The sequence below is a fragment of the Oncorhynchus mykiss genome, chromosome 17 (assembly GCF_057628025.1).
Source record: "Oncorhynchus mykiss isolate SJ-2025 chromosome 17, ASM5762802v1, whole genome shotgun sequence".
NCBI classification, from domain to species: Eukaryota; Metazoa; Chordata; class Actinopteri; order Salmoniformes; family Salmonidae; genus Oncorhynchus; species Oncorhynchus mykiss.
This window is the reverse complement of record NC_143038.1, coordinates 61,563,467-61,589,609: the sequence shown is the minus strand read 5'-3', so window position 1 is coordinate 61,589,609 and position 26,143 is coordinate 61,563,467. Positions and strand designations below refer to the sequence as shown.

The 26,143-nt window shown below is 44.0% G+C and overlaps 1 protein-coding gene across 2 annotated transcripts; it reads left to right on the top strand.

The window, feature by feature from the left end:
* The first annotated feature begins 291 nt into the window (after positions 1-291).
* On the top strand, positions 292-26,114 carry ikbke (inhibitor of nuclear factor kappa B kinase subunit epsilon). Of its 2 annotated transcripts, none has more exons than XM_036950723.2 (21): positions 292-505; positions 3,784-3,910; positions 7,824-7,961; positions 8,094-8,223; positions 8,329-8,510; positions 8,727-8,887; positions 9,091-9,201; positions 14,948-15,127; positions 15,251-15,447; positions 17,960-18,018; positions 18,185-18,276; positions 18,365-18,466; positions 20,267-20,324; positions 20,453-20,565; positions 20,705-20,781; positions 20,946-20,985; positions 21,064-21,165; positions 23,669-23,765; positions 24,034-24,128; positions 24,228-24,299; positions 24,938-26,114. In XM_036950723.2, the coding sequence occupies exons 2-21, from the start codon at positions 3,809-3,811 to the stop codon at positions 24,999-25,001; spliced, it is 2,172 nt and encodes a 723-aa protein (XP_036806618.2). In that variant the 5' UTR covers positions 292-505; positions 3,784-3,808; the 3' UTR covers positions 25,002-26,114. The 2 variants fall into 2 exon arrangements, with proteins under 2 accessions (XP_036806618.2, XP_036806619.2); XM_036950724.2 differs by having other exon boundaries at positions 298-406.
* The last annotated feature ends 29 nt before the right edge of the window (positions 26,115-26,143 follow it).

Here is a 26,143-nt window from a genome sequence, read left to right as displayed (position 1 = left end):
CCTCGATTCTTCTACAACAACAATCAGGATGTGGTTTGAGACATCCTACTAGAGACAAGGTTTGTTCTATTTGCCTATAATTGAAAAGGAAACCTTGAGGAACACCCCTTACAGTTATTTTTAATAGTCCAGGCCTGGAATTCATCAACAATGTGAATATTATTATCTGTGCTTCTCCAACCAAGATGATAAAACTGGAAGTATCCAATAAATGAAATTACATTGAGCGCTATGGGTGTAGTACATAATATAAGCCACTGGATATCGCCAGAGCTTAACTGTAAAGTAAACTGGTGCACAACTCGGAAGTTACAGCACTGAATCGAAACTTGCATAGAACGCACAGAATGTAGTTGCATTTCCGCCGAAATCTTCCAAGATTACCCGGTTCAGTGACGGAGAATAGGTGAGGTTGCCATCTGTTTTTTCGGGAAACATCAGCGAAATGTAGCAGATTGTGGATGCAAAGAGTTCAAATTTGTCCCTGTGACGAAAAACGAGACAGGTAGGCTACCTTTTATTCAAGACATCGAACCTTGAACACCAGTTTTGGCAAGTTTGTTCCCCTATCCGTTTTTAAACACACACATTGTCTTTAGTAATGTGTAGTAAATCTTCTTCTTTTGTATGACTAAACCCTGTCACAAAGCCCAGGGAGTGTACCTCACAACACCTAACTGGTCTCAGCTGTCCAGGACACTACAGTGTTTATCTTCGTTTTCAACAGATGTGTATCAACATCGACAGGCCCTACCACAGACCGTATGATTAGGGACAGTGGAATGTATCTACAGGTAGCCTGTTATCTATTCACTTCACATTTTGGGAACTTGAACTTCTTTTTTCTCTCTCTTTTTTAGTGGGTGGATCAGCTTTAGTATTGCAGATAGATTATTGCTTCCTTCAATGTAATTGTCTGTATTTCCAATCCCCCATATATTTTGGGGTTAAATATATCTATCGATATACATACATAAACATACCGATATATATATATATATATATATATATATATATATATATATACATATATCGGTATGAGGAATGGGCCAAAATTCACCCAACTTATTGTGGGACGCTTGCGGAAGGCTACCCGAAATGTTTGACCCAAGTTCAACAATTTAAAGTCAATGCTACCAAATGTGTGTGTGTGTGTGTGTGTGTGTGTGTGTGTGTGTGTGTGTGTGTATATATATATATATATATATATATATATATATATATATATATATATATATATATATATATATATATATATATATATATATATATATATATATATATATATATATATATATATACACACACACACACACACACACACACATATCTACATAGGCATACAGAGGTGTTTTATAAGTAACCATCACTCCTGTGTTAAAATGGCACATTGTGTTAGCTAATCCAAGTTTATAATTTTCAAAGGCTAATTGACCATTAGTCAACCATTAGTACACTACCCTCCAAACTTTTGAACGGTAGTGTACATACATCCATATACAGTTGAAGTCGGAAGACTACATACACCTTAGCCAAATACATTTAAACTCAGTTTTTCACAATTCCTGACATTTAATCCTAGTAATAATTCCTTGTCTTAGGTCAGTTAGGATCACCACTTTATTTTAAGAATGTGAAATGTCAGTATAATAGTAGAGAGATTGATTTATTTCAGCTTTTATTTTTTTTATCACATTCCCAGTTGGTCAGAAGTTTACATACACTCAATTAGTATTTGGTAGCATTGCCTTTAAATTGTTGAACTTGGGTCAAACATTTCAGGTAGCCTTCCGCAAGCTTCTCACAATAAATTGGGTGAATTTTGGCCCATTCCTCCTGACAGAGCTGGTGTAACTGAGTCAGGTTTGTAGGCCTCCTTGCTCGCACACGCTTTTTCAGTTCTGCCCACACATTTTCTATAGGATTGCAGTCAGGGCTTTGTGATGGCCACTCCAATACCTTGACTTTGTTGTCCTTAAGCCATTTTGCCTCAACTTTGGAAGTATGCTTGGGGTCATTGTCCATTTAGAAGAATCATTTGCGACCAAGTATCTTCCTGACTGATGTCCTGAGATGTTGCTTCAGTATATCCACATAATTTTCCTCCCTCATGATGCCATCTATTTTGTGAAGTGCATCAGTCCCTCCTGCAGCAAAACACCCCCACAACATGATGCTGCCACCCCCGTGCTTCACAGTTGGGATGGTGTTCTTCGGCTTGCAAGCCTCCCCCTTTTTCCTCCAAACATGACAATGGTCATTATGACCAAACAGTTCTATTTTTGTGTCATCAGACCAGAGGACATTTCTCAAAAAGTACAATCTTTGTCCCCATTAGCAGTTGCAAACCGTAGTCTGGCTTTTTTATGACGATTTTGGAGCAGTGGCTTCTTCCTTGCTGAGCGGCCTTTCAGGTTATGTCGATATGGATATAGATACATTTGTACCGGTTTCCTCCAGCATCTTCACAAGGTCCTTTGCTGTTGTTCTGGGATTGATATGCACTTTTTGCACCAAGGTACATTCATACATTCATTTCCGCTCTTCCTGAGCGGTATGACAGCTGCGTGGTCCCATGGTGTTTATACTTGCAAACTATTGTTTGTACAGATGAACGTGGTACCTTCAGGCGTTTGGAAATTGCTCCCAAGGATGAACCCGTCTTGTGGAGGTCTACAATTTTTTTTCTGAGATCTTGGCTGATTTCTTTTGATTTTCCCATGATGTCAAGGAAAGACGCACTGACTTTTTTATTTTAGCTTTATTTAACTAGGCAAGGCAGTTAAGAACAAATTCTTATTTTCAATGACGGCCTAGGAACAGTGGGTTAACTGCCTGTTCAGAGGCAGAACAAAATATTTGTAACTTGTCAGCTCGGGGATTTGAACTTGCGACCTTCTGGTTATTAGTTCAATGCTCTAACCACTAGGCTACCCTGCCGCCCGTTGAAGGTAGGCCTTGAAATACATCCACAGGTAAACCTCCAATTGACTCAAATGACGTCAATTAGCCTATCAGAAGCTTCTAAAGCCGTGACATCATTTTCTGGAATTTTCCAAGCTGTTTAAAGGCACAGTCAACTTAGTGTATGTAAACTTCTGACCCACTGGAATTGTGATACAGTGAATTATAAGTGAAATAATCTGTCTGTAAACAATTGTTGGAAAATGTACTTGTGTCGTGCACAAAGTAGATGTCCTAACCAACTTGCCAAAACTATAGTTTGTTAATTAACTAGACATTTGTGGAGTGGTTGAACAATGAGTTTTAATGACTCCAAAATAAGTGTGTGTAAACTTCCAACTTCAACTGTATACACATACACACTTTTTTAATATACCTTCCTTTATTGTTCCCCAAACCCTACCACCCCTCCCCCAATTGGAGTCAACTCATAAACAGTAACACTTAGGCTTCTGCTTCCAGCTTATACATACTATGCACATTTTACAGACAATCTAATTTACAATAGTTATATTTTGTTTGTTTTTAGTCCTGGCCTCTATTTCTGATGTCCATCCAGTTTGATTTCTATTTGCCATATATTTGTATCTGTGCTATTTCACAAAAGTTCTGAATCTATATTTGAGCTATAACTTGAACTTCTTCCCCCTTGTTGTTTACCTTTCTGACCAGAGAGAAGTCCACATTACCTCTGACTTTATATGAACCCCACCCCTTGACTCTCCATTCCACACCAACATCCTGTGAATAGTTTTTATTCTGAATAGAAGGTATGTTTCAGTTCTTGACTCATGGCCTTCTGTATATTCCCTACTGCAGCCAATCAGACTTCTCCAGGCTGTAGATGACAGAGAAGATGACTGCGAGCACAGCCAACTACCTGTGGTCTTTGGGAGATGTGCTTGGTCAGGGGGCCACAGCCAGTGTCTACAAGGCCCGCAACAAGGTAGGACTCTAAACTCACCCTTACAACAAAAAGATTGTTGTGAGCTAGGTGCAGTGGCAACGCTTCATTCAGGGCAGTTGGGGCCGAGCTGTTTAGCAAAAATAATTCAATAATCATAATTGGGTTAATAAAGCCACATATAATCAATTTTTTGCTTTCTTGAGTAAGGCAACTCCAAAATGCAGGTGTTTCACCGTAGCTCAGTGCTTTCTGTGGTGGTGGGGCAGCCAGCGGAAAATACGACGCGTAGGGTTTGGTAATGTTCTCTAGTTGTGCCATGATTGGCTCAGTGTTCTGTCACTCATGGGAACACTAGGTCACTGAAAATTATATGGGTAGAGCTTGAAAATTCAAGCCCCTTGGGTGCTGCCATAGACTTACATTAAAAGTGCCCATCCAGGGCCCCCTGAGTGGCTCAGTAGTCTAAGGCACTGCATCACAGTGTCAAATCAAATTTTATTTGTCACATACACATGGTTAGCAGATGTTAATGCGAGTGTAGTGAAATGCTTGTGCTTCTAGTTCCGACCAGGCAGTCATATCTAACAAGTAATCTAACAATTTCACAACAACTACCTTATACACACAAGTGTTTTTTTTATTTTTTATTTCACTTTATTTAACCAGGTAGGCCAGTTGAGAACAAGTTCTCATTTACAACTGTGACCTGGCCAAGATAAAGCAAAGCAGTGTGACACAGACAACAACACAGAGTTACACATGGAGTAAACAATAAACAAGCCAATAACACAATAAACAAATCAATGACACAGTAGAAAAAAAGAAAGTCTATATACAGTGTGTGCATGAGGCATGAGGAGGTAGGCAATAAATAGGCCATAGGAGCGAATAGTTACAATTTAGCAGATTAACACTGGAGTGATAGATGAGCAGATGATGACGTGCTTCTACACCTGCATTGCTTGCTGTTTGGGGTTTTAGGCTGGGTTTCTGTATAGCACTTTGAGATATCAGCTGATGTACGAAGGGCTATATAAATACATTTGATTTGATTTGATGATGTGCAGGTAGAGATACTGGTGTGCAAAAGAGCAGAAAAGTAAATAAAATAAAAACAGTATGGGGATGAGGTAGGTAAATAGGGTGGGCTATTTACAGATGGACTATGTACAGCTGCAGCGATCGGTTAGCTGCTCAGATAGTTGATGTTTAAAGTTGGTGAGGGAAATAAAAGTCTCAAACTTCAGCGATTTTTGCAATTCATTCCAGTCACTGGCAGCAGAGAACTGAAAGGTAAGGCGGCCAAATGAGGTGTTGGCTTTGGGGATGATCAGTGAGATGTATCTGCTGGAACGTGTGCTACGGGTGGGTGTTGTTATCGTGACCAGTGAACTGAGATAAGGCGGAGCTTTACCTAGCATAGACTTATAGATGACCTGGAGCCAGTGGGTCTGGCGACGAACAAATAGTTATATTGACTAAGTCTGTCCTAACTCGCTCATTAATGTCTTAATCTAAATTACAGATTGCCTCTTATCCGCTTGTCGTCCCCTTATGCCATCGTTTGTACATCTTAATTGTCAGTAGAAACCACATTTGTTTAAGCAAGACAGTCATATCAGCTATGTTTTTTAAAGGCAGTAAATGAGCCTGAATGAACTGTTTCGCTGCCAGACAAGGCTCTGCTGATAGCCAGGTGTAACAGTGGTAAAGATTCACTCCATGTTGCTGAAAGGAAAGCTCAGCTGTCAGGCCAAAGCTAGACCAGCATTTGTGTAAGTTTATCATAGCCTAGCATAGCATTTTGTCCAGCTAGCAGCAGGTAACTTGGTCACGGAAATCAGAAAAGCAATCAAATTAAATCGTTTACCTTTGATGAGCTTCGGATGTTTTCATGTTCCCTTTTTCCCAAAATATTATTTTTGTAGGCGAAATATCACTGTTTGTTCTTCACGTTTGGCTGAGAAATCGCCCGGAAATTGCAGTCACGAAAACGGCGAAAAATATTCCAAATTAGCTCCATAATATCGACAGAAACATGGCAAACGTTGTTTATAATCAATCCTCAAGGTGTTTTTCAAATATCTATTCGATAATATATCCATCGGGAGAATTCGTTTTTCAGTAGGACCGATTGGAGTAATGGCTACCTCTGTATTTTACGCGAGAATCTCTCTGGGAGCATCAGGTGACCACTTGCGCAATGTAGCCGCCTACGGGTATTCTTCAACATAAATGCGTAAAACTACGTCACAATGCTGTAGACACCTTCGGGAATACGGAGAAAGAGTAATCTGGTTGATAGCACATTCACTGCTCAATAGGGACACATTGGAACGCAGAGCTTTCAAAACATGGGGCACTTCTGGATTTTCTCAGGCTTTCGCCTGCAACATCAGTTCTGTTATACTCACAGACAATATTTTTTACAGTTTTGGAAACTTTTTAGAGTGTTTTCTATCCTAAGCTGTCAATTATATGCATATTCTAGCATCTTGTCCTGACAAAATATCCCGTTTACTACGGGAATGTTTTTTTTCCAAAAATGAAAATACTGCCCCCTAGTCACAAAAGGTTAAGTAAATCAATCATTCATTTATTAATGCAATTGCATACAGAAGTTGACAACAGGAACATAGCACGCATGTTTCTGAGTAAGATATGAGCAAAATATGAAAGGGTCCCAGTTGTTTTATTATGCTTGCAGTCAATCCATAGTGATGTCACTGCCAATGTCATTACCGTCTACTCATGAGACCAGGCCCATGCCTACACAGCTATACAAACAAGAGTCTCTTATCTCTTTCACTCCCCTGCAGAGTTCTGTGTCTCTGCATCTCTTTTACCTTTGACACATCTCTCAGACTGTTTTTATAAGAAGCAGAGACTAGAAAAGTACTGTGGAACAATATTCAACTTTATAATGTATATATATTATTAACCTGTAGTCTAGAACCCTATAAATGTAAGGGGGAGGGGTCTTATAACCCTTCCCCTTCTATTAATACAACATAAGCATAATCAATTATTATAATACATCAAACATTCGGTACAGCCCCTATCATGAACCCAGCAACGCTATATACCATTATACGCGTCAGCACCTCCCCACAGACTACATTGTTACGCACATCAGCATACGCCCACACACACCAATTCAGTACATCAAAGAAAAATCTAACTAGATCAAAAACTTCAGAGTGAATGAGATGTCATCCCATCTCAACTTTGAGGTGTAGGCCACTTCTTACACGGAACATATCTTCACTGTGATAACCTAGCATGTCTATCATGGAGCCCAATGGTAACACTGTAAACTTATGACAACTACATAACAATGTCATATGACAAAAAAAGATGATAACTATAACTTTTTATAACTGTGTGTGTGTGTGTCCGTGCGTGTCCGTGTGTGTGTGTCTGTGTGTGTGTATGTGTGTGTATGTGTCTGTGTGTGTGTGTGTCCGTGCGTGTCCGTGTCTGTGTGTGTGTGTGTGTGTGTCCGTGTGTGTCCGTGTGTGTGTGTCCGTGTGTGTCCGTGTGTGTGTGTCTGTGTGTGTGTCTGTGTGTGTGTGTGTCCGTGCGTGTCCGTGTGTGTGTGTGTGTCTGTGTGTGTCCGTGTGTGTGTGTCTGTGTGTGTGTATGTGTGTGTGTGTCTGTGTGTGTGTGTGTCCGTGCGTGTCCGTGTGTGTGTGTCTGTGTGTGTCCGTGTGTGTGCGTGTCCGTGCGTGTCCGTGTGTGTGTGTCTGTGTGTGTGTGTGTGTCCGTGCGTGTCCGTGTGTGTGTGTGTGTGTGTGTGTCTGTGTCCGTGTGTGTCCGTGTGTGTCCGTGTGTGTGTGTGTGTGTGTGTGTCCGTGTGTGTGTGTCCGTGTGTGTCCGTGTGTGTGTGTGTCCGTGCGTGTCCGTGTGTGTGTGTCTGTGTGTGTCCGTGTGTGTGTGTGTCCGTGTGTAGAGGACAGGGGAGCAGGTTGCGGTGAAGGTGTTTAACCCTTTGAGCTACAGCCGTCCGTACGAGGTTCAGATGAGAGAGTTTGAAATGCTCAGGAGACTCAACCACAACAACATCGTCAAGCTCTTCTCTGTGGAGGAGGTGAGGAGGAGACGTGTTAAGGACGGGAGAGGGGAGAGTTGGGGTGGGAAGGTATTAGTCTGTATGTAGTCTGCCGTTTCAACTCTCCCTTGTATTTATGTATTAACTCTCTCTGTCTCTCTTTCTCTCTAGCTGAGCAATAAACAAAAGGTGTTGGTGATGGAGTATTGTTCAGGAGGCAGTCTGCTCAGTCTGCTGGAAGAGCCAGAGAACACCTTCGGTCTGCCTGAGACAGAGTTCCTCATTGTACTACAGTGTGTGGGTGTGTGAGGAGGGGTAGAGAGGTTCGGGGCCTGGGGATGAGGGGAGAAGTTAGTCATCGTCCCTCCCAATTAATGGAATGAACCATTCCTCCTATTTCTTCTAGTGCAAGGGATGAACCATCTGCGTGAGAACGGGGTGGTGCACCGGGACATTAAGCCTGGGAACATCATGCGTCAGGTGGGAGAGGACGGGAGGTCTGTCTATAAGCTAACAGACTTCGGAGCAGCCAGAAAACTAGAGAATGAAGAGACGTTTGTCTCCATCTACGGAACAGAGGAATACCTGGTGAGAGAGAGGGATAGGAGAGGAGAGGTAGTGGAGGAGAGAAGACAAGGAGGGTATGGAGAGGGAGGGGAGATTTAATGTTTTCTGGGATGTATGAGCCTGCAGTGTTTCATGTGCCTCAGCAGATAACATAAGTTAGGGCAGGCTATGGTGTGTGTTATTGAGCTTCTCTCTCTGTGTGTGTGTGTGTGTGTGTGTGTGTGTGTGTGTGTGTAGCACCCAGACATGTATGAGCGTGCAGTACTGCGTAGGCCCCAGCACAAGGCCTATGGTGTGAGTGTTGACCTGTGGAGTATTGGAGTGACGTTTTACCACGCTGCTGCTGGTTCTTTACCCTTCACACCCTACGGAGGACCCCGCAGGAACAAACCCACCATGTAAGTCTCTGTGTGGTGTGTTTCATAGATTCAACAGTAAGTGTGCATGTCATTACTTTGTTGAAATGGTCTAATAATTGCTCTTTTATTTCCTTGGGATTAGTCTAAACAAACACAGCAACAGCTGAAATAGGAGTGTAAAATAAAGAGCTAGCGTCTTCTCCTCTCTCTGCTCCCCCTCTTCCCCTGTCTGTGACGTGCAGGTTTAAGATCACCAAAGAGAAGCCAGTAGGGGCCATTGCTGGAGTTCAGAAGGTCAACGACGGACTTATAGAGTGGAGCTACCAGCTACCAAACAGCTGCCTGCTCTCAAAGTCAGTACCTTTGTGTTAGGATCCCCATTAGCCAATGCCAATGGAGACAGCTAGTCTTACTGGGGCCCGACATATTACAGACAAAAGACTTTACAATTTACAAACATTTAAAAACATTAACATGTAGTGTGTGTGTATTTGAGGGGTGGCAGGTAGCCTAGTGGTTAGAGCGTTGGGCCAGTAACCGAAAGGTTGCTGGATCAAATCCCCAAACTGCCAAGATAAAAATCTGTCGCTCTGCCCCTGAACAAGGCAGTTAACCTCAGACCCCTACTCTACTACCACATATCTACAACACAAAATCCATATGTACGTGTGTATAGCAGGGGGTGTAAACTTGTTCCATTTCCACATGATTCAGTACAAGATTTAGTAGAGTGAATGATTTGTCCCAAATACAATGCTTTTAGTTTTTTAAATATTTATTTAACTTATTCCTTGCCACCCACTCTGAAACTAATTGTAGCTCTTTATTAAGTGTTGCAGTCATTTCAGTCGCTGCAGTAGCTGACCTGTATAGTGTTGAGTCATTCGCATACATTTGAAGTTGGAAGTTTACATACACTTAGGTTGGAGTCATTAAAACTAGTTTTTCAACCACTCCACAATTTTCTTGTTAACAAACTATAGTTTTGGCAAGTTGGTTAGGACATCTACTTTGTGCATGACACAAGTCATTTTTCCAACAATTGTTTACAGACAGATTATTTCACTTATAATTCACTGTATCACAATTCCAGTCGTCAGAAGTTTACATACACTAAGTTGACTGTGCCTTTAAACAGCTTGGAAAATTCCAGAAAATGATGTCATAGCTTTAGAAGCTTCTGATAAGCTAATTGACATAATTTCAGTCAATTGGAGGTGTACCTGTGGATGTATTTCAAGGCCTACCTTCAAACTCAGTGCCTCTTTGCTTAACATCATGGGAAAATCAAAAGAAATCAGCCAAGACCTCAGAAAAAACATTGTAGACCTCCACAAGTCTGGTTCATCCTTGGGAGCAATTTCCAAACGCCTGAAGGTACCACGTTCATCTGTACAAATAATAGTATGCAAGTATAAACACCATGGGACCACGCAGCCGTCATACTGCTCAGGAAGGAGACGCGTTCTGTCTCCTAGAGATTAACGTACTTTGGTGTGAAAAGTTCAACTCAATCCCAGAACAACAGCAAAGGACCTTGTGAAGATGCTGGAGGAAACAGGTACAAAAGTATCTTTATCCACAGTAAAACGAGTCCTATATCGACATAACCTGAAAGGCCGCTCAGCAAGGAAGAAGCCACTGCTCCAAAACCGCCATAAAAAAGCCAGACTATGTTTTGCAACTGCACATGGGGACAAAGATCGTACTTTTTTGAGAAATATCCTCTGGTCTGATGAAACAAAAATACAACTTTTTGGCCATAATGACCATCGTCATGTTTGGAGGAAAAAGGGGGAGGCTTGCAATCCGAAGAACACCATCCCAACTGTGAAGCACGGGGGTGGCCTTGTGGAAGGCTCCCCAAAACATTTGACCCAAATTAAACAATTTAAAGCCAATACTACCACATACTAATTGAGTGTATGTAAACTTCTGACCCACTGGGAATGTGATTAATTTTTTTTCACCTTTATTTAACCAGGTAGGCTAGTTGAGAACAAGTTCTCATTTGCAACTGCGACCTGGCCAAGAGCGCAAATGAGGTAAGTTAAGGAAATAAATAGGCCATGGTGGCAAAGTAATTACAATATAGCAATTAAACACTGAAATGGTAGATCGGCAGAAGATGAATGTGCAGGTAGAGATACTGGGGTGCAAAGGAGCAAAATAAATAAATACCAGTATGGGGATGAGGTAGGTAGATATATGGGCTGTTTACAGATGGGCTATGTACATGTGCAGTGATCTGTAAGCTGCTCTGACAGCTGGTGCTTAAAGCTAGTGAGGGAGATGTGAGTCTCCAGCTTCAGATATTTTTGCAATTCATTCCAGTCATGGGCAGCAGAGAACTGGAAGGAAAGACGACCAAAGGAGGAATTTGCTTTGGGGGTGACCAGTGAGATATACCTGCTGGAGCGCGTGCTACGAGTGGGTGCTGCTATGATGACCAGTGAGCTGAGATAAGGCGGGGCTTTACCTAGCAGAGACTTGTAGATAACCTGTAGCCAGTGGGTTTGGCGACGAGTATGAAGCGAGTGCCAACCAACGAGAGCGTACAGGTCGCAGTGGTGGGTAGTGTATGGGGCTTTGGTGACAAAACGGATGGCACTGTGATAGACTGCATCCAGTTTGCTGGGTAGAGCGTTGGAGGCTATTTTATAGATGACATCACCGAAGTCGAGAATCGGTAGGATGGTCAGTTTTACGAGGGTATGTTTGGCAGCATGAGTGAAGGATGCTTTGTTGCGATATAGGAAGCCGATTCTAGATTTAATTTTGGATTGGAGATGCTTAATGTGAGTCTGGAAGGAGAGTTTACAGTCTAACCAGACACCCAGGTATTTGTAGTTGTCCACGTATTCTAAGTCAGAGCCGTCCAGAGTAGTGATGCTGGAAGGGCGAGCAGGTGTGGGCAGTGATCGATTGAATAGCATGCATTTAGTTTTACTTGCGTTTAAGAGCAGTTGGAGGCCACGGAAGGATAGTTGTATGGCATTGAAGCTCGTCTGGAGGTTAGTTAACACAGTGTCCAAGGAGGGGCCAGAAGTATACAGAATGGTGTCGTCTGCGTAGAGGTGGATCAGAGAATCACCAGCAGCAAGAGCAACATCATTGATGTATACAGAAAAGAGAGTCGATCTGAGAATTGAACCCTGTGGCACACCCATAGAGACTGTCAGAGGTCCGGACAACGAGCCCTCCGATTTGACACACTGAACTCTATCAGAGAAGTAGTTGGTAAACCAGGCGAGGCAATCATTTGAGAAACCAAGGCTGTCGAGTCTGCCAATCAGAATGTTGTGATTGACAGAGTCGAATGCCTTGGCCAGGTCGATGACTGCGGCTGCACAGTAATGTCTCTTATCGATGGCGGTTATGATGTCGTTTAGAACCTTGAGCGTGACTGAGGTGCACCCATGACCAGCTCTGAAACCAGATTGCATAGCGGAGAAGGTATGGTGGGATTCGAAATGGTCAGTAATCTGTTTGTTAACTTGGCTTTTGAAGACCTTAGAAAGACAGGGTAGGATAGATATAGGTCTGTAGCAGTTTGGGTCTAGAGTGTCACCCCCTTTGAAGAGTGGGTTGACCGTGGCAGCTTTCCAATCTTTGGGAATCTCAGACGATACGAAAGAGAGGTTGAACAGGCTAGTAATAGCGGTTGCAACAATTTCTGCAGATAATTTTAGAAAGAGAGGGTCCAGATTGTCTAGCCCGGCTTATCTTTTAGGGGTCCAGATTTTGCATCTCTTTCAGAACATCAGCTATCTGGATTTGGGTAAAGGAGAAATGGTGGGGGCTTTGGCGGGTTGCTGTGGAGGGTGCCGGGCAGTTGACCGTGGTAGGGGTAGCCATGTGGAAAGCATGGCCAGCTGTAGAGAAATGCTTATTGAAATTCTCAATTATAGTGGATTTATCGGTGGTGACAGTGTTTCCTAGCCTCAGAGCAGTGGGCAGCTGGGAGGAGGTGCTCTTATTCTCCATGGACTTTACAGTGTCCCAGAACTTTTTTGAGTTAGCACTACAGGATGCAAATTTCTGTTTGAAAAAGCTTGCCTTAGCTTTTCTAACTGCCTGTGTATATTTGTTCCTAACTTCCCTGAAAAGTTGCATATCACGGGGGCTATTCGATGCTAATGCAGAACGCCACAGGATGTTTTTGTGCTGGTCAAGGGCAGACAGGTCTGGAGTGAACCAAGGACTATATCTATTCCTAGTTCAACATTTTTTGAGAGGGGCATGCTTATTTAAGATGGTGAGGAAGGCACTTTTTTAAAGAATAGCCAGGCATCATCTACTGACGGGATGAGGTCAATGTCATTCCAGGATACCCCGGCCAGGTCGATTAGAAAGGCCTGCTCGCAGAAGTGTTTCAGGGAGCGTTTGACAGTGATGAGGGGTGGTCGTTTGGTCGCAGACCCATTACGGATGCAGGCAATGAGGCAGTGATCGCTGAGATCTTGATGGAAAACAGCAGAGGTGTATTTGGAGGGCGAATTAGTTAGGATGACTATGACTATGAGGGTGCCCGTGTTTACTGATTTGGGGTTGTACCTGGTAGGTTCATTGATAATTTGTGTGAGATTGAGGGCATCAAGCTTAGTTTGTAGGATGGCCGGGGTGTTAAGCATGTCCCAGTTTAGGTCACCTAGTAGCACGAGCTCAGAAGATAGATGGGGTGCAATCAATTCATATATGGTATCGAGGGCACAGCTGGGGGCAGAGGGAGGTCTATAGCAAGCGGCAGCAGTGAAAGACTTGTTTCTGGAAAGGTGAATTTTTAGAAGTAGAAGCTCAAATTGTTTGGGTACAGACTTAGCCTTCTGAGTTCTGTATTACTTTCTATCTTTGCAGTAGATTGCACCACCGCCCCCTTTGGCAGTTCTATATTGGCGGAAAAAGTTATAGTTAGCAATGGAGATTTCAGGGTTTTTGGTGGTTTTCCTAAGCCAGGATTCAGACACGACTAAGACATCCGGGTTGGCAGAGTGTGCTAAAGCAGTGAGTAAAACAAACTTAGGGAGTAGGCTTCTAATGTTAACAGGAAATAAATAAAAGCTGAAATAAATCATTCTCTATACTATTATTCTGACATTTCACATTCCTAAAATAAAGTGGTGATCCTAACTGACCTAAGACAGGGATTTTCTACTAAGATTAAATGTCAGGAATTGTGAAAAACTGAGTTGAAATGTATTTGGCTAAGATGTATGTAAACTTCCGACTTCAACTGTACATAAACACACAGACTTTTCTCAAAGCCAGTGGCATGTCATTAGTAAAGATTGAAAAAAGTAAGGGCCCTAGACAGCTGCCCTGGGGAATTCCTGATTCTACCTGAATTATGTTGGAGAAGCTCCATTTAAGAACACCCTCTGTGTTCTGTTAGACAGGTAACTCTTTATCCACATAATAGCAGGGAGTGTAAAGCCATAAGACATACGTTTTTCCAGCAGCAGACTATAATTGATAATGTCCAAAGTCGCACTAAAGTCTAACAAAACAGCCCCCATCAATTTCTCTCAACCAATCCTCAGTCATTTGTGTAAGTGCTGTGCTTGTTAAATGTCCTTCCCTTTAAGCGTGCTGAAAGTCTGTTGTCAGTTTGTTTACTGTAAAATAGCATGTGCATCTATCAGTTACACATACATGTCAGTACCTACACACAACAAGTAGGTCACATGGGGAAGAGGCATGGTGCCGTGAGGTGCTGCTTGATTTGTTTTTTGAAACCAGGTTTGCTGTTCACTTGCGCTATATAAGATGGAAGGGAGTTCCATGCACTCATGGCTCTGTATCACAGTTTTATAGTGTGGCTCTGTATCACAGTTTTATAGTGTTACCTTGAATTTGTTCTGGACCTGCGGACTGTGAAAAGGCTCCTGGTGGCATGTCTGGTGGGGTAAGTGTGTGTGTCAATACTGTGTGTAAGTTGACTATGCAAACCATTTGGAATTTCCAACACATTGTTTCTTATTAAAACAAGGTGTCAGTCTTTCCTCAACTCTCAGCCAAGATAGACTTGTCACAGCGCCTTTTAATGAGTGTATCTGAAATTGCAGTTTAACTCTCTCTCTTTCACTCTCTTTTGTATAGGGGTCTGAGGTGTCAGCTAGTCCCAGTGTTAGCTGGGATACTGGAGGCAGACCAGGAGAAGTGTTGGAAATTCGACCAGTTCTTTTCTGCCACCACAGAGATACTACAGAGAGTCTCGGTCTATCTGTTCTCCCTGCAACAGGCCACAGCTCACCGCTTATACATTCACCACTACAACACGTGAGTCAAACACGCACACACACATACACACACAAACTTGCCAGTCTATACTCACACACACACCTGTTTTGACCTACACCCACCCTGCCCCCTTCCCACCACCTCTCCCGTCTCGCTCACCAGGGCGGCCATCTTCTGTGAGGAAGTGGCGTCTCAGACAGGGGTGGGGCTGGAGCAACAGCACTTCCTGTTCCTGGGACATGACCTTTCCCTGAAGGGCTCTATGAAGGTGGTCAACTTCCCCTCCACCTCGCCCTCCCAGCCGCTACTTCTGCTTAGTCGCACTCCAGAGACACATGCTGGCCTCCCCTTCAGAGAACGTAAGACACACACACACATAAACATTAAGAATACCTGCTCTTTCCATGACATAAACTGACCAGGTGAATCCAGGTGAAATCTATGATCCCTTATTGATGTCACTTGTTAAATCCACTTCAATCAGTGTAGATGAAGGGGAGCAGACAGGTTAAAGAAGGATTTTTAAGCCTTGAGACAATAGAGATATGGATTATGTGTGTGCCATTCAGAGAGGGAATGGTCAAGACAAAATATTTAAGTACCTTTGAAATCAAATCAAATTTTATTTGTCACATACACGTGTTTAGCAGATGTTATTGCGGGTGTAGTGAAATGCTTGTGCTTCTAGTTCCGACAGTGCAGCAATATCTAACAAGTAATATCTAACAATACACCACAAGTACCTAATACACACTAATCTAGTAAAGGAATGGAATTAAGAATGTATAAATATATGGACGAGCAATGTCAGAGCGGCATAGACTGAGAAACAGTAGAATAGTATAGAATACAGTATATACATATAAGATGAGTAATGCAAGATATGTAAACATGATTAAAGTGGCATTATTAAAGTGACAAGTGATCAATTTATTAAAGTGGCCAATGATTTCAAGTCTGTATGTAGACAGCAGCCTCTGTCTGAGTTAGTGATGGCTGTTTAACAGTCTGATGGCCTTGAGATAGAAGCTGTTTTTCAGTCTCTCGGTTCCAGCTTTCCTGATTCTACCTGAATTGTGTTGGAGAAGCTCCATTTAAGAACTCCATTTAAGAACCTGTACTGACCTCGCCTTCTGGATGATAGCGGGGTGAACAGGCAGTGGCTCGGGTGGTTGTTGTCCTTGATGATCTTTTTATCTACAGGAGGGGGCTGAGCACGCACCCTTGTGGGGCCCCAGTGTTGAGGATCAGCGAAGTGGAGGTGTTGTTTCCTACCTTCACAACCTGGGGGACAGCCCGTCAGGAAGTCCAGGACTCAATTGCACAGGGCAGGGTTCAGACCCAGGGTGTTGAATGCTGAGTTTTAGTCAATGAACAGCATTCGTACATAGGTATTCCTCTTGTCCAGATGGGATAGGGCAGTGTGCAGTGTGATGGTGGTTGCATCGTCTGTGGACCTATTGGGGCGGTAAACAAACTGAAGTGGGTCTAGGGTATCAGGTAGGGTGGAGGTGATATGATCCTTGACTAATCTCTTAAAGCACTTCATGATGACAGAAGTGGTGGCTACGGGGTGATAGTCATTTAGTTCAGTTACCTTAGCTTTCTTGAGAACAGGAACAATGGTGGCCATCTTTAAGCATGTGGGGACAGCAGACTGGGATAGGGAGAGATGGAATATGTCCGTAAACACACCTTGTGAGGGTTAACACGTTTAAATGTCTTACTCACATCGGCCACGGAGAAGGAGAGCCCTCAGTCCTTGGTAGCGGGCCACGTCGGTGGCACTGTGTTATCCTCAAAGCGGACAAAGAACATGTTAAGCTTGTCTGGGAGCAAGATGTCGGTGTCCGCGACGTTGCTGGTTTTCCTTTTGTAGTCCATGATTGTCTGTAGACCCTGTCACATGTATCTGAGCCATTGAATTGCGACTCCACTTTGTCTCTATACTGACGTTTTGCCTGTTTGATTGCCTTACGGAGGGAATGACCGCTCTGTTTGTATTCTGCCATATTCCCAGTAACCTTGCCATGGTTAAATGCGGTGGTTCGCACTTTCAGTTTAGCATGAATGCTGCTATCTAGCCACAGTTTCTGGTTAGGCTAGGTTTTAATAGACACAGTGGGTACAACATCTCCTATACACTTCCTGAAAAACTCAGTCACCATCTCGTTGTACACGTCAATATTATTCTCCGAAGCTACCCGGAACATATCCCAGTCCGTGTGATCAAAACAATCTTGAAGCATGGATTCCTTGAATAGTCCTTAGCACGGGTACTTCCTGTTTTAGTTTCTGCCTATAGGAAGGGGGGGAAATTGGAGTCATGGTCAGATTTGCCGAAAGGAGGGCGGGGGAGGGCCTTGTATGCATCCCGGAAGTTGGAGTAGTAATGGTTGAGGGTTTTTCTGGCGTGAGTGCTACAGTCGCTCTGCTGATAGGATTTGGGAAGCCTTTTCCTCAAATTTGTTTTGTTGAAATTCCCAGCTACAATAAATGTGGCCTCAGGATATGTGGTTTCCAGTTTGCATAAAGTCCAGTGAAGTTCCTTGAGGGCCGTCGTGGTATCGGCTTGAGGGGGATATACATGGCTGTGACAATAACCAAAGATAATTATCTTGGGAGATAATACAGTCGACATTTGATTGTGAGGTATTCTAGTTCGGATGAACAAAAGAACTTGAGTTCCTGTTATTACAATTACATGGGGTATGGTAGCATCCCTGTGGAACGCTATTGGCACCTTGTAGACTAATCCCCAACGAATTGAGGCTGTTCTGAAGCTGTCCTTAATGTTATGTACACTCGGTGTCAATGGGTATTGTTATTGATTTAATAAACTATAAATTATGTGTGTTTTGTCCTCTGTAGCTGAGATGCCCAACATCCCATCCCGGTTTGACATTATGGCAGACTATTCTTTCTCCAAGGTAAGTTAGTCATGACATGGGATCCAGCACTGTGTAACCCACTGGAAGAGACAGTTAAAACTCTCAGCTGAATGGTCTGTTGATGGTTGTGTTTTTCTATGTAGTGAATCAGTCTCTTTACTCACCCTCCTCTTTTCTTCCCTCTCTCCCATTCTCCTCTGTCTAGTTGATAGTAGGAGTGGTCTATCAGTACCTGAGGATAGTGCGTTCCTTACACACACACAGAGAACTGTTCCTACATGGATACTACAGCTACATGTGAGACCCACACACACACCGTGAGAACAAACCAGCAACATCCCTTCGATCTGCCATGACCCATGCTCTCCCCTCTCTGTCTACCCAGGGAGAAGGTGGGTAGGGAGTGTGGTGACTCGCTGCTGACTATCAGCATGGTCAACATGAGACTGCACTCCTGCCTCAGTTCTGAGCACAGAGTACACACCCTGTGAGTGACCGACAAGACCACATACACACGCTAACATACAAAACACTTACAATCTCAGTCATTGTTACATTGTGAGCAGTGAATACCTAAACCAGTTGTATCTTTACTTTAATTCACCTCTCACCCTCCCTCCTGTCTTCCTCACCTCTCACCCTCCCTCCCTCATGTCCTTCTCTCACCCTCCCTCCCTCATGTCCTCCTCTCACCCTCCCTCCCTCATGTCCTCCTCTCACCCTCCCTCCCTCATGTCCTCCTCTCACCCTCCCTCCCTCATGTCCTCCTCTCACCCTCCCTCCCTTATGTCCTCCTCTCACCCTCCCTGCCTCCTGTCCACCTCTCACTCTCCCTCCTGTCCACCTCTCACCCTCCCTCCCTCCTGTCCACCTCTCACCCTCCCTCCCTCCTGTCCACCTCTCACCCTCCCTCCCTCTTGTCCACCTCTCACCCTCACTCATGTCCAACTCTCACCCTCCCTCATGTCCTCCTCTCACCCTCCCTCATGTCCATCTCTCACCCTCCCTCATGTCCTCCTCTCACCCTCCCTCCTTCCTGTTCACCTCTCACCCTCCCTCCCTCCTGTGCTCCTCTCACCCTCCCTCCTGTCCTCCTCTCACCCTCACTCATGTCCTCCTCTCACCCTCCCTCATGTCCTCCTCTCACCCTCCCTCATGTCCTCCTCTCACCCGCCCTCATGTCCTCCTCTCACCCTCCCTCCCTTCTGTTCACCTCTCACCCTCCCTCCCTCCTGTGCTCCTCTCACCCTCCCTCCTGTCCTCCTCTCACCCTCCTTCCTGTCCACCTCTCACCATCCCTCCTGTCTACCTCTCACCCTCCCTCCTGTCCACCTCTCACCCTCCCTCCTGTCCTCCTCTCACCCTCCCTCCCTCCTATCCTCCTCTCATCCTCTCACCCTCTCACCCTCATGTCCTTCTCCCTCCCTCATGTCCTCCTCTCACCCTCCCTCCCTCCTGTCCACCTCTCACCCTCCCTCCCTCATGTCCTCCTCTCACCCTCCCTCCCTCATGTCCTCCTCTCACCCTCCCTCCCTCATGTTCTCCTCTCACCCTCCCTCCCTCATGTCCTCCTCTCACCCTCCCTCCCTTGTCCTCCTCTCACCCTTCCTCCCTCATGTCCTCCTCTCACCCTCCCTCCCTCATGTCCTGGTCTCGTCCTCTCCTCACACCCTCCCTCCCTCCCTCCCTCATGTCCTCCTCTCATCTTCCCTCCCTCCCTCGTCCTCCTCTCACCCTTCCTCCCTCGTCCTCCTCTCACCCTTCCTCCCTCATGTCCTCCTCTCACCCTCCCTCCCTCCTGTCATCCTCATCCTCACCTCTCACCCTCCCTCCTGTCATCTTCACCTCTCACCCTCCCTCCCTCCTGTCATCCTCATCCTCATGTCCTCCTCTCATCCTCTCCTCACACCCTCCCTCCCTTATGTCCTCCTCTCACCCTCCCTCCCTTGTCCTCCTCTCACCCTTCCTCCCTCGTCCTCCTCTCACCCTCCCTCCCACTGTCCTCCTCATCCTCACCTCTCACCCTCCCCCCTGTCCTCCTCATCCTCACCTCTCACCCTCCCTCCTGTCATCCTCACCACCCTCCCTCCCCCTGTCCTCCTCATCCTCACCTCTCACCCTCCCCCTGTCCTCCTCATCCTCACCTCTCACCCTCCCTCCTCCTGGCATCCTCACCACCCTCCCTCCCCCTGTCCTCCTCATCCTCACCTCTCACCCTCCCCCCTGTCCTCCTCATCCTCACCTCTCACCCTCCCTCCTGTCCTCCTCTCATCCTCTCGTCTTGCAGAAGACAGTTCCCCCTGCAAGCCCCAGACTCCACTGACGACAGCAAGAAGCTGCGACTGGTGAGAGACATGCCGTTGAAACTGACTGGGGAAGGGTGTTGGGTGGGAGGGAGGATCCTTGACACTGGCTGTGGCTGTCTCTCTTGAGGTTTGGGCTGGTGTTGTTTGTCCTTGTTCACTCCATGTAGATCAGGGAGAACCTGCCAGTGTACGCCGGAGCGATCCGGGAATTCCAGACCCGTCTAGAACACATGCATGTAGAACTGGCCAAACACTCTGAGAATCTGGCTGAGGACAACAGGTGAGACTTTCTTCATCATGTTTACGCCTGTTCCATCTTTATTCACATCTCTACAAGGGCTCGGGCCCAAGGGGTTGCAGTGTGCAGAGTTGGGGTTAAAATGGCATCTGGTGTGAACTCTGACCCCTCACCTCTACAGCATCCAGAAGATGGAGTTCCTCCTGGAGAAGATCATGGCCATCCACCAACAGTACCGCAAGGACCGACTGACTGGAAGTGTGTGTGTGTGTGGGTGTGTGGGTGTGTGTGTGTGTGGGTGTGTGGGTGTGTGTGTGCGTGCGTGCGTGCGTGCGTGTGTGCGTGTGTGCGTGTGTGTGTGTCTAACGTGTGCCTCCTGTGTTTTGAGTGTTTAATAAATGTCTCCCTTGTGATTGTTCTAGAGCTTGCCTACAATGATGAGCAGATACACAAGTTTGAGAAGTGAGTATGTCAGCATTGTTTTCTGAGATAAATGTGGTGTGTGTGTGTGTGTATCATATCCCTCTCTGTCTCGGCTAGGATCCACCTGTCGTCCCATATAAAGCGTGTGAAGGTTCTGTTTAGAGAGGAATGTCTACAGAAATATCGAGACCTGCTGGACTCCGCATCGACCTGGAGCAGGTTAGACACACACACACACACACCTTTTAGTGATATCAACTCGCTCCTCACGCTGTTGTGTTGTCAGTGTTCTTTGTTTGTGTGTTGTCAGTGTTCTTTGTTTGTGTGTTGTCAGTGTTCTTTGTTTGTGTGTTGTCAGTGTTCTTTATGTGTGTGTTGTCAGTGTTCTTTATTTGTGTGTTGTCAGTGTTCTTTATGTGTGTGTTGTCAGTGTTCTTTATTTGTGTGTTGTCAGTGTTCTTTATTTGTGTGTTGTCAGTGTTCTTTATTTGTGTGTTGTCAGTGTTCTTTATTTGTGTGTTGTCAGTGTTCTTTATTTGTGTGTTGTCAGTGTTCTTTATTTGTGTGTTGTCAGTGTTCTTTATTTGTGTGTTGTCAGTGTTCTTTATTTGTGTGTTGTTAGTGTTCTTTATGTGTGTGTTGTCAGTGTTCTTTATGTGTGTGTTGTCAGTGTTCTTTATTTGTGTGTTGTCAGTGTTCTTTATTTGTGTGTTGTCAGTGTTCTTTATTTGTGTGTTGTTAGTGTTCTTTATGTGTGTGTTGTCAGTGTTCTTTATGTGTGTGTTGTCAGTGTTCTTTATGTGTGTGTTGTCAGTGTTCTTTATTTGTGTGTTGTCAGTGTTCTTTATGTGTGTGTTGTCAGTGTTCTTTATTTGTGTGTTGTCAGTGTTCTTTATTTGTGTGTTGTTAGTGTTCTTTATGTGTGTGTTGTCAGTGTTCTTTATGTGTGTGTTGTCAGTGTTCTTTATGTGTGTGTTGTCAGTGTTCTTTATTTGTGTGTTGTCAGTGTTCTTTATTTGTGTGTTGTTAGTGTTCTTTATTTGTGTGTTGTCAGTGTTCTTTATGTGTGTGTTGTCAGTGTTCTTTATGTGTGTGTTGTCAGTGTTCTTTATTTGTGTGTTGTCAGTGTTCTTTATGTGTGTGTTGTCAGTGTTCTTTATGTGTGTGTTGTCAGTGTTCTTTATGTGTGTGTTGTCAGTGTTCTTTATGTGTGTGTTGTCAGTGTTCTTTATGTGTGTGTTGTCAGTGTTCTTTATTTGTGTGTTTTCAGTGTTCTTTATGTGTGTGTTGTCAGTGTTCTTTATGTGTGTGTTGTCAGTGTTCTTTATTTGTGTGTTGTCAGTGTTCTTTATGTGTGTCTTGTCAGTGTTCTTTATGTGTGTCTTGTCAGTGTTCTTTATGTGTGTGTTGTCAGTGTTCTTTATGTGTGTGTTAGTGTTCTTTATGTGTGTGTTAGTGTTCTTCATGTGAGTGTTGTCAGTGTTCTTTGTGTGTGTTGTCAGTGTTCTTTATTTGTGTGTTGTCAGTGTTCTTTATTTGTGTGTTGTCAGTGTTCTTTATTTGTGTGTTGTCAGTGTTCTTAATTTGTGTGTTGTCAGTGTTCTTCATTTGTGTGTTGTCAGTGTTCTTTATGTGTGTGTTAGTGTTCTTCATGTGAGTGTTGTCAGTGTTCTTTGTGTGTGTTGTCAGTGTTCTTTATTTGTGTGTTGTCAGTGTTCTTTATTTGTGTGTTGTCAGTGTTCTTTATTTGTGTGTTGTCAGTGTTCTTAATTTGTGTGTTGTCAGTGTTCTTCATTTGTGTGTTGTCAGTGTTCTTTATGTGTGTGTTAGTGTTCTTTATGTGTGTGTTAGTGTTCTTTATGTGTGTGTTGTCAGTGTTCTTTGTGTGTGTTGTCAGTGTTCTTTATGTGTGTGTTGTCAGTGTTCTTTATGTGTGTGTTGTCAGTGTTCTTTATTTGTGTGTTGTCAGTGTTCTTTATTTGTGTGTTGTCAGTGTTGTCAGTGTTCTTTATGTGTGTGTTGTCAGTGTTCTTCATGTGTGTGTTGTCAGTGTTCTTCATGTGTGTGTTGTCAGTGTTCTTTATTTGTGTGTTGTTAGTGTTCTTTATTTGTGTGTTGTTAGTGTTCTTTATGTGTGTGTTGTCAGTGTTCTTTATTTGTGTGTTGTCAGTGTTCTTTATTTGTGTGTTGTCAGTGTTCTTTATTTGTGTGTTGTCAGTGTTCTTTATGTGTGTGTTGTCAGTGTTCTTTATTTGTGTGTTGTCAGTGTTCTTTATTTGTGTGTTGTCAGTGTTCTTTATGTGTGTGTTGTCAGTGTTCTTTATTTGTGTGTTGTCAGTGTTCTTTATTTGTGTGTTGTCAGTGTTCTTTATTTGTGTGTTGTCAGTGTTCTTTATTTGTGTGTTGTCAGTGTTCTTTATTTGTGTGTTGTCAGTGTTCTTTATTTGTGTGTTGTCAGTGTTCTTTATTTGTGTGTTGTCAGTGTTCTTTATTTGTGTGTTGTCAGTGTTCTTTATGTGTGTGTTGTCAGTGTTCTTTATTTGTGTGTTGTCAGTGTTCTTTATTTGTGTGTTGTCAGTGTTCTTTATGTGTGTGTTGTCAGTGTTCTTTATGTGTGTGTTGTCAGTGTTCTTTATGTGTGTGTTGTCAGTGTTCTTTATTTTTGTGTTTTCAGTGTTCTTTATTTGTGTGTTTTCAGTGTTCTTTATTTGTGTGTTTTCAGTGTTCTCCGTGAGATGCAGTGCAGACTGTCAGACTTTTGCAATTTCTCCCGAGGGCTGATGGGGGACCTGGAGATGTGTGAGGAGCGCCAGAACAAGGTTTTCCCTGAACTATAACAATTGTTTAATAATAAATAAATACAAATATTAAAACAATATATTGATATAGAGAACTATAATAACTAGATAATAATTAATAACTGACTATAATAATTGTTTAACAATATTTTTATATTTTATTAAAACAAGATATTGATTGAGGGGGAAAAAATGGTTAATCTTTGACCTCTAATCTCTAGCATCAACCCCACGCCAATAAGCAGCTTTAAAGATAACACTGACCATTGTCCTGCTGTGCTCTCCTCAGTTCCTGGACAGAGTCCTGCTCAGAGTCCAGCCTGGACAGACAGGCCCAGGGTGTCAGGAGGCCACACCCAGGGACAAGGACCACATGGTCCTCAGGTGTGTGTGTGTGTGTCAGGTGTGTGTGTGTGTGTCTGTGTGAGATGTGCTTGGCTGCATGTGTGTGTAAACCCCTGTGTTTAATCGGTGTGTGTCCAGGATGCAACAGCTAAAGGAGGAGATGGAGATAGTGGTGAGAGAGTTGCAATCCAACAACAACATCATTGAGAGGTCAGTGGCATTAACCCCCTAACCTTATCCCATAACCCTAACCTTAGCCCCTAACCTCTAACCTCCTAACCTTAGTCTCTAACCTCCTAATCGTAGCCCCTAACCTTAACCTCAGCCCCTAACCCTAATTTCATAACTTTAGCCCCTAACCTCCTAACTTTAGCCCCTAATCCTAACCTCTAATGTTAACCTCTAACCCCCTAACCTTAGCCCCTAACCTTAGCCCTTAACCTTAACCTCAGCCCCTAACCCTAATTTCATAACTTTAGCCCCTAATCCTAACCTCTAATGTTAACCTCTAACCCCCTAACCTTAGCCCCTAACCTTAGCCCTTAACCTTAACCTCCTAACCTCTAGTCTCCTAACCTCTAACCTTACTTTCCTAATCTCCAACCTCCTAACCTAATCTTAACCTCTGACCTTCTAGCCCTAACCTCCTAACCTCTAACCTTAACCTCCTAACCTCTAATCACCTAACCTTAAACTCTAACCCTTAATTCTAACTATAACGCTAACCTCCTATTCGTGCCAAATCTCACACAGTTGGCCCCTCAAGTGTTTCATCTGAAGGACAAACTGTAGCATTGATTATGTCCCAAAATACGCTTTATTAAGACCTGAATCTTTCTCTTCTGCAGTCTGGGAGCTGTAACCTCTGCAACTATGCTGGAGCCTGATCTACCCAGACCCATCGGACTGTGACCAGACAACCACACACACACACTCAGACAGACAGACAGATTAACAGACAGACAGACAGACAGACAGATGAACAGACAGACAGACAGACAGACAGACGGACGGATGAACAGACAGACAGACGGACGGACGGACGGATGAACAGACAGACAGACGGACGGATGAACAGACAGACGAACAGACAGACAGACAGATGAACAGACAGACAGACAGACAGAAGAGAGAGGGGTAGATAGATTCCCTCATCTACCCAGTGCTCCTGCTGAAATGGGTCAAACGGAAGCTCAGGACCAAGCCAATATGGTCTCATTAGTATGTGTGTACCATGATTAAACCCATAAATGAACCACTGGACGTGTGAAATCATAATGCGATTTAAACATTTGTTTATGTTGAAATGATTTCCCGGCTACAAAGTCACAAGGGAGAACATACAGTGGGTGACATCAGCTGCCTTCAGACATGAAACATGAGGAAATGACATGCAGAGAAACACTAGCAGAGCACACACACATACAGACAGACAGTAACCTGCCAATTGATTAGCTATTTAGCAGTCTTGTTTAGAAGTCTTATGGCTTGGGGGTAGAAGTTGCCGCTTGCCATGCGGTAGAGAGAGGCTGGAGTCTTTGACCATTTTTGGGGCCTTCCTCTGACACGGCCTGGTATAGAGGACCTGGGTGGCAGGGAGCTCGGCCCCAGTGATGTATGGCCATACGTACATATACCCTACCAAGCGGTGATGCAGCCAGTCAAGATGCTCTCGGTAACGTTTTGAGGATTTGAAGGCCCTCCGGACTTCACTGTGGAATTACTGAATATCTACAACCTCTCAATTTGACTCAGTGCCAACTGGTTTGAGAATGACCGATGAAGAGTAGACTGACAAACAGGAGGTTTTCCTGAGTAAACAAGAAACAACTAAACTCATCACGATGTAAACTAAAGACACTTTAATAATGTGAAAGTGAAAGGTATTTGTGTTTGAGCCTTATGTGTGCGTGGTTGGGTGTTTGTGAGAGGGGTGTTCTGCAAACCATTGGGGGAATTTCTGTCTCGTGGGGAACAAGCTCACTGCGTCATGTGGTTTCTTATAAAACAGATGATGTATTGTGACATGGACATTTTTATACTTTTCCTAATCG

Coding starts and splice junctions, on each gene's coding strand:
- ikbke (XM_036950723.2), top strand. CDS start 3,809: ATGACAGAGAAGATGACTGCGAGCACAGCCAACTACCTGTGGTCTTTG. Junction 7,962..8,093: donor AGCTCTTCTCTGTGGAGGAG/GTGAGGAGGAGA, acceptor CTTTCTCTCTAG/CTGAGCAATAAACAAAAGGT. Junction 20,986..21,063: donor CAGATACACAAGTTTGAGAA/GTGAGTATGTCA, acceptor TGTCTCGGCTAG/GATCCACCTGTCGTCCCATA.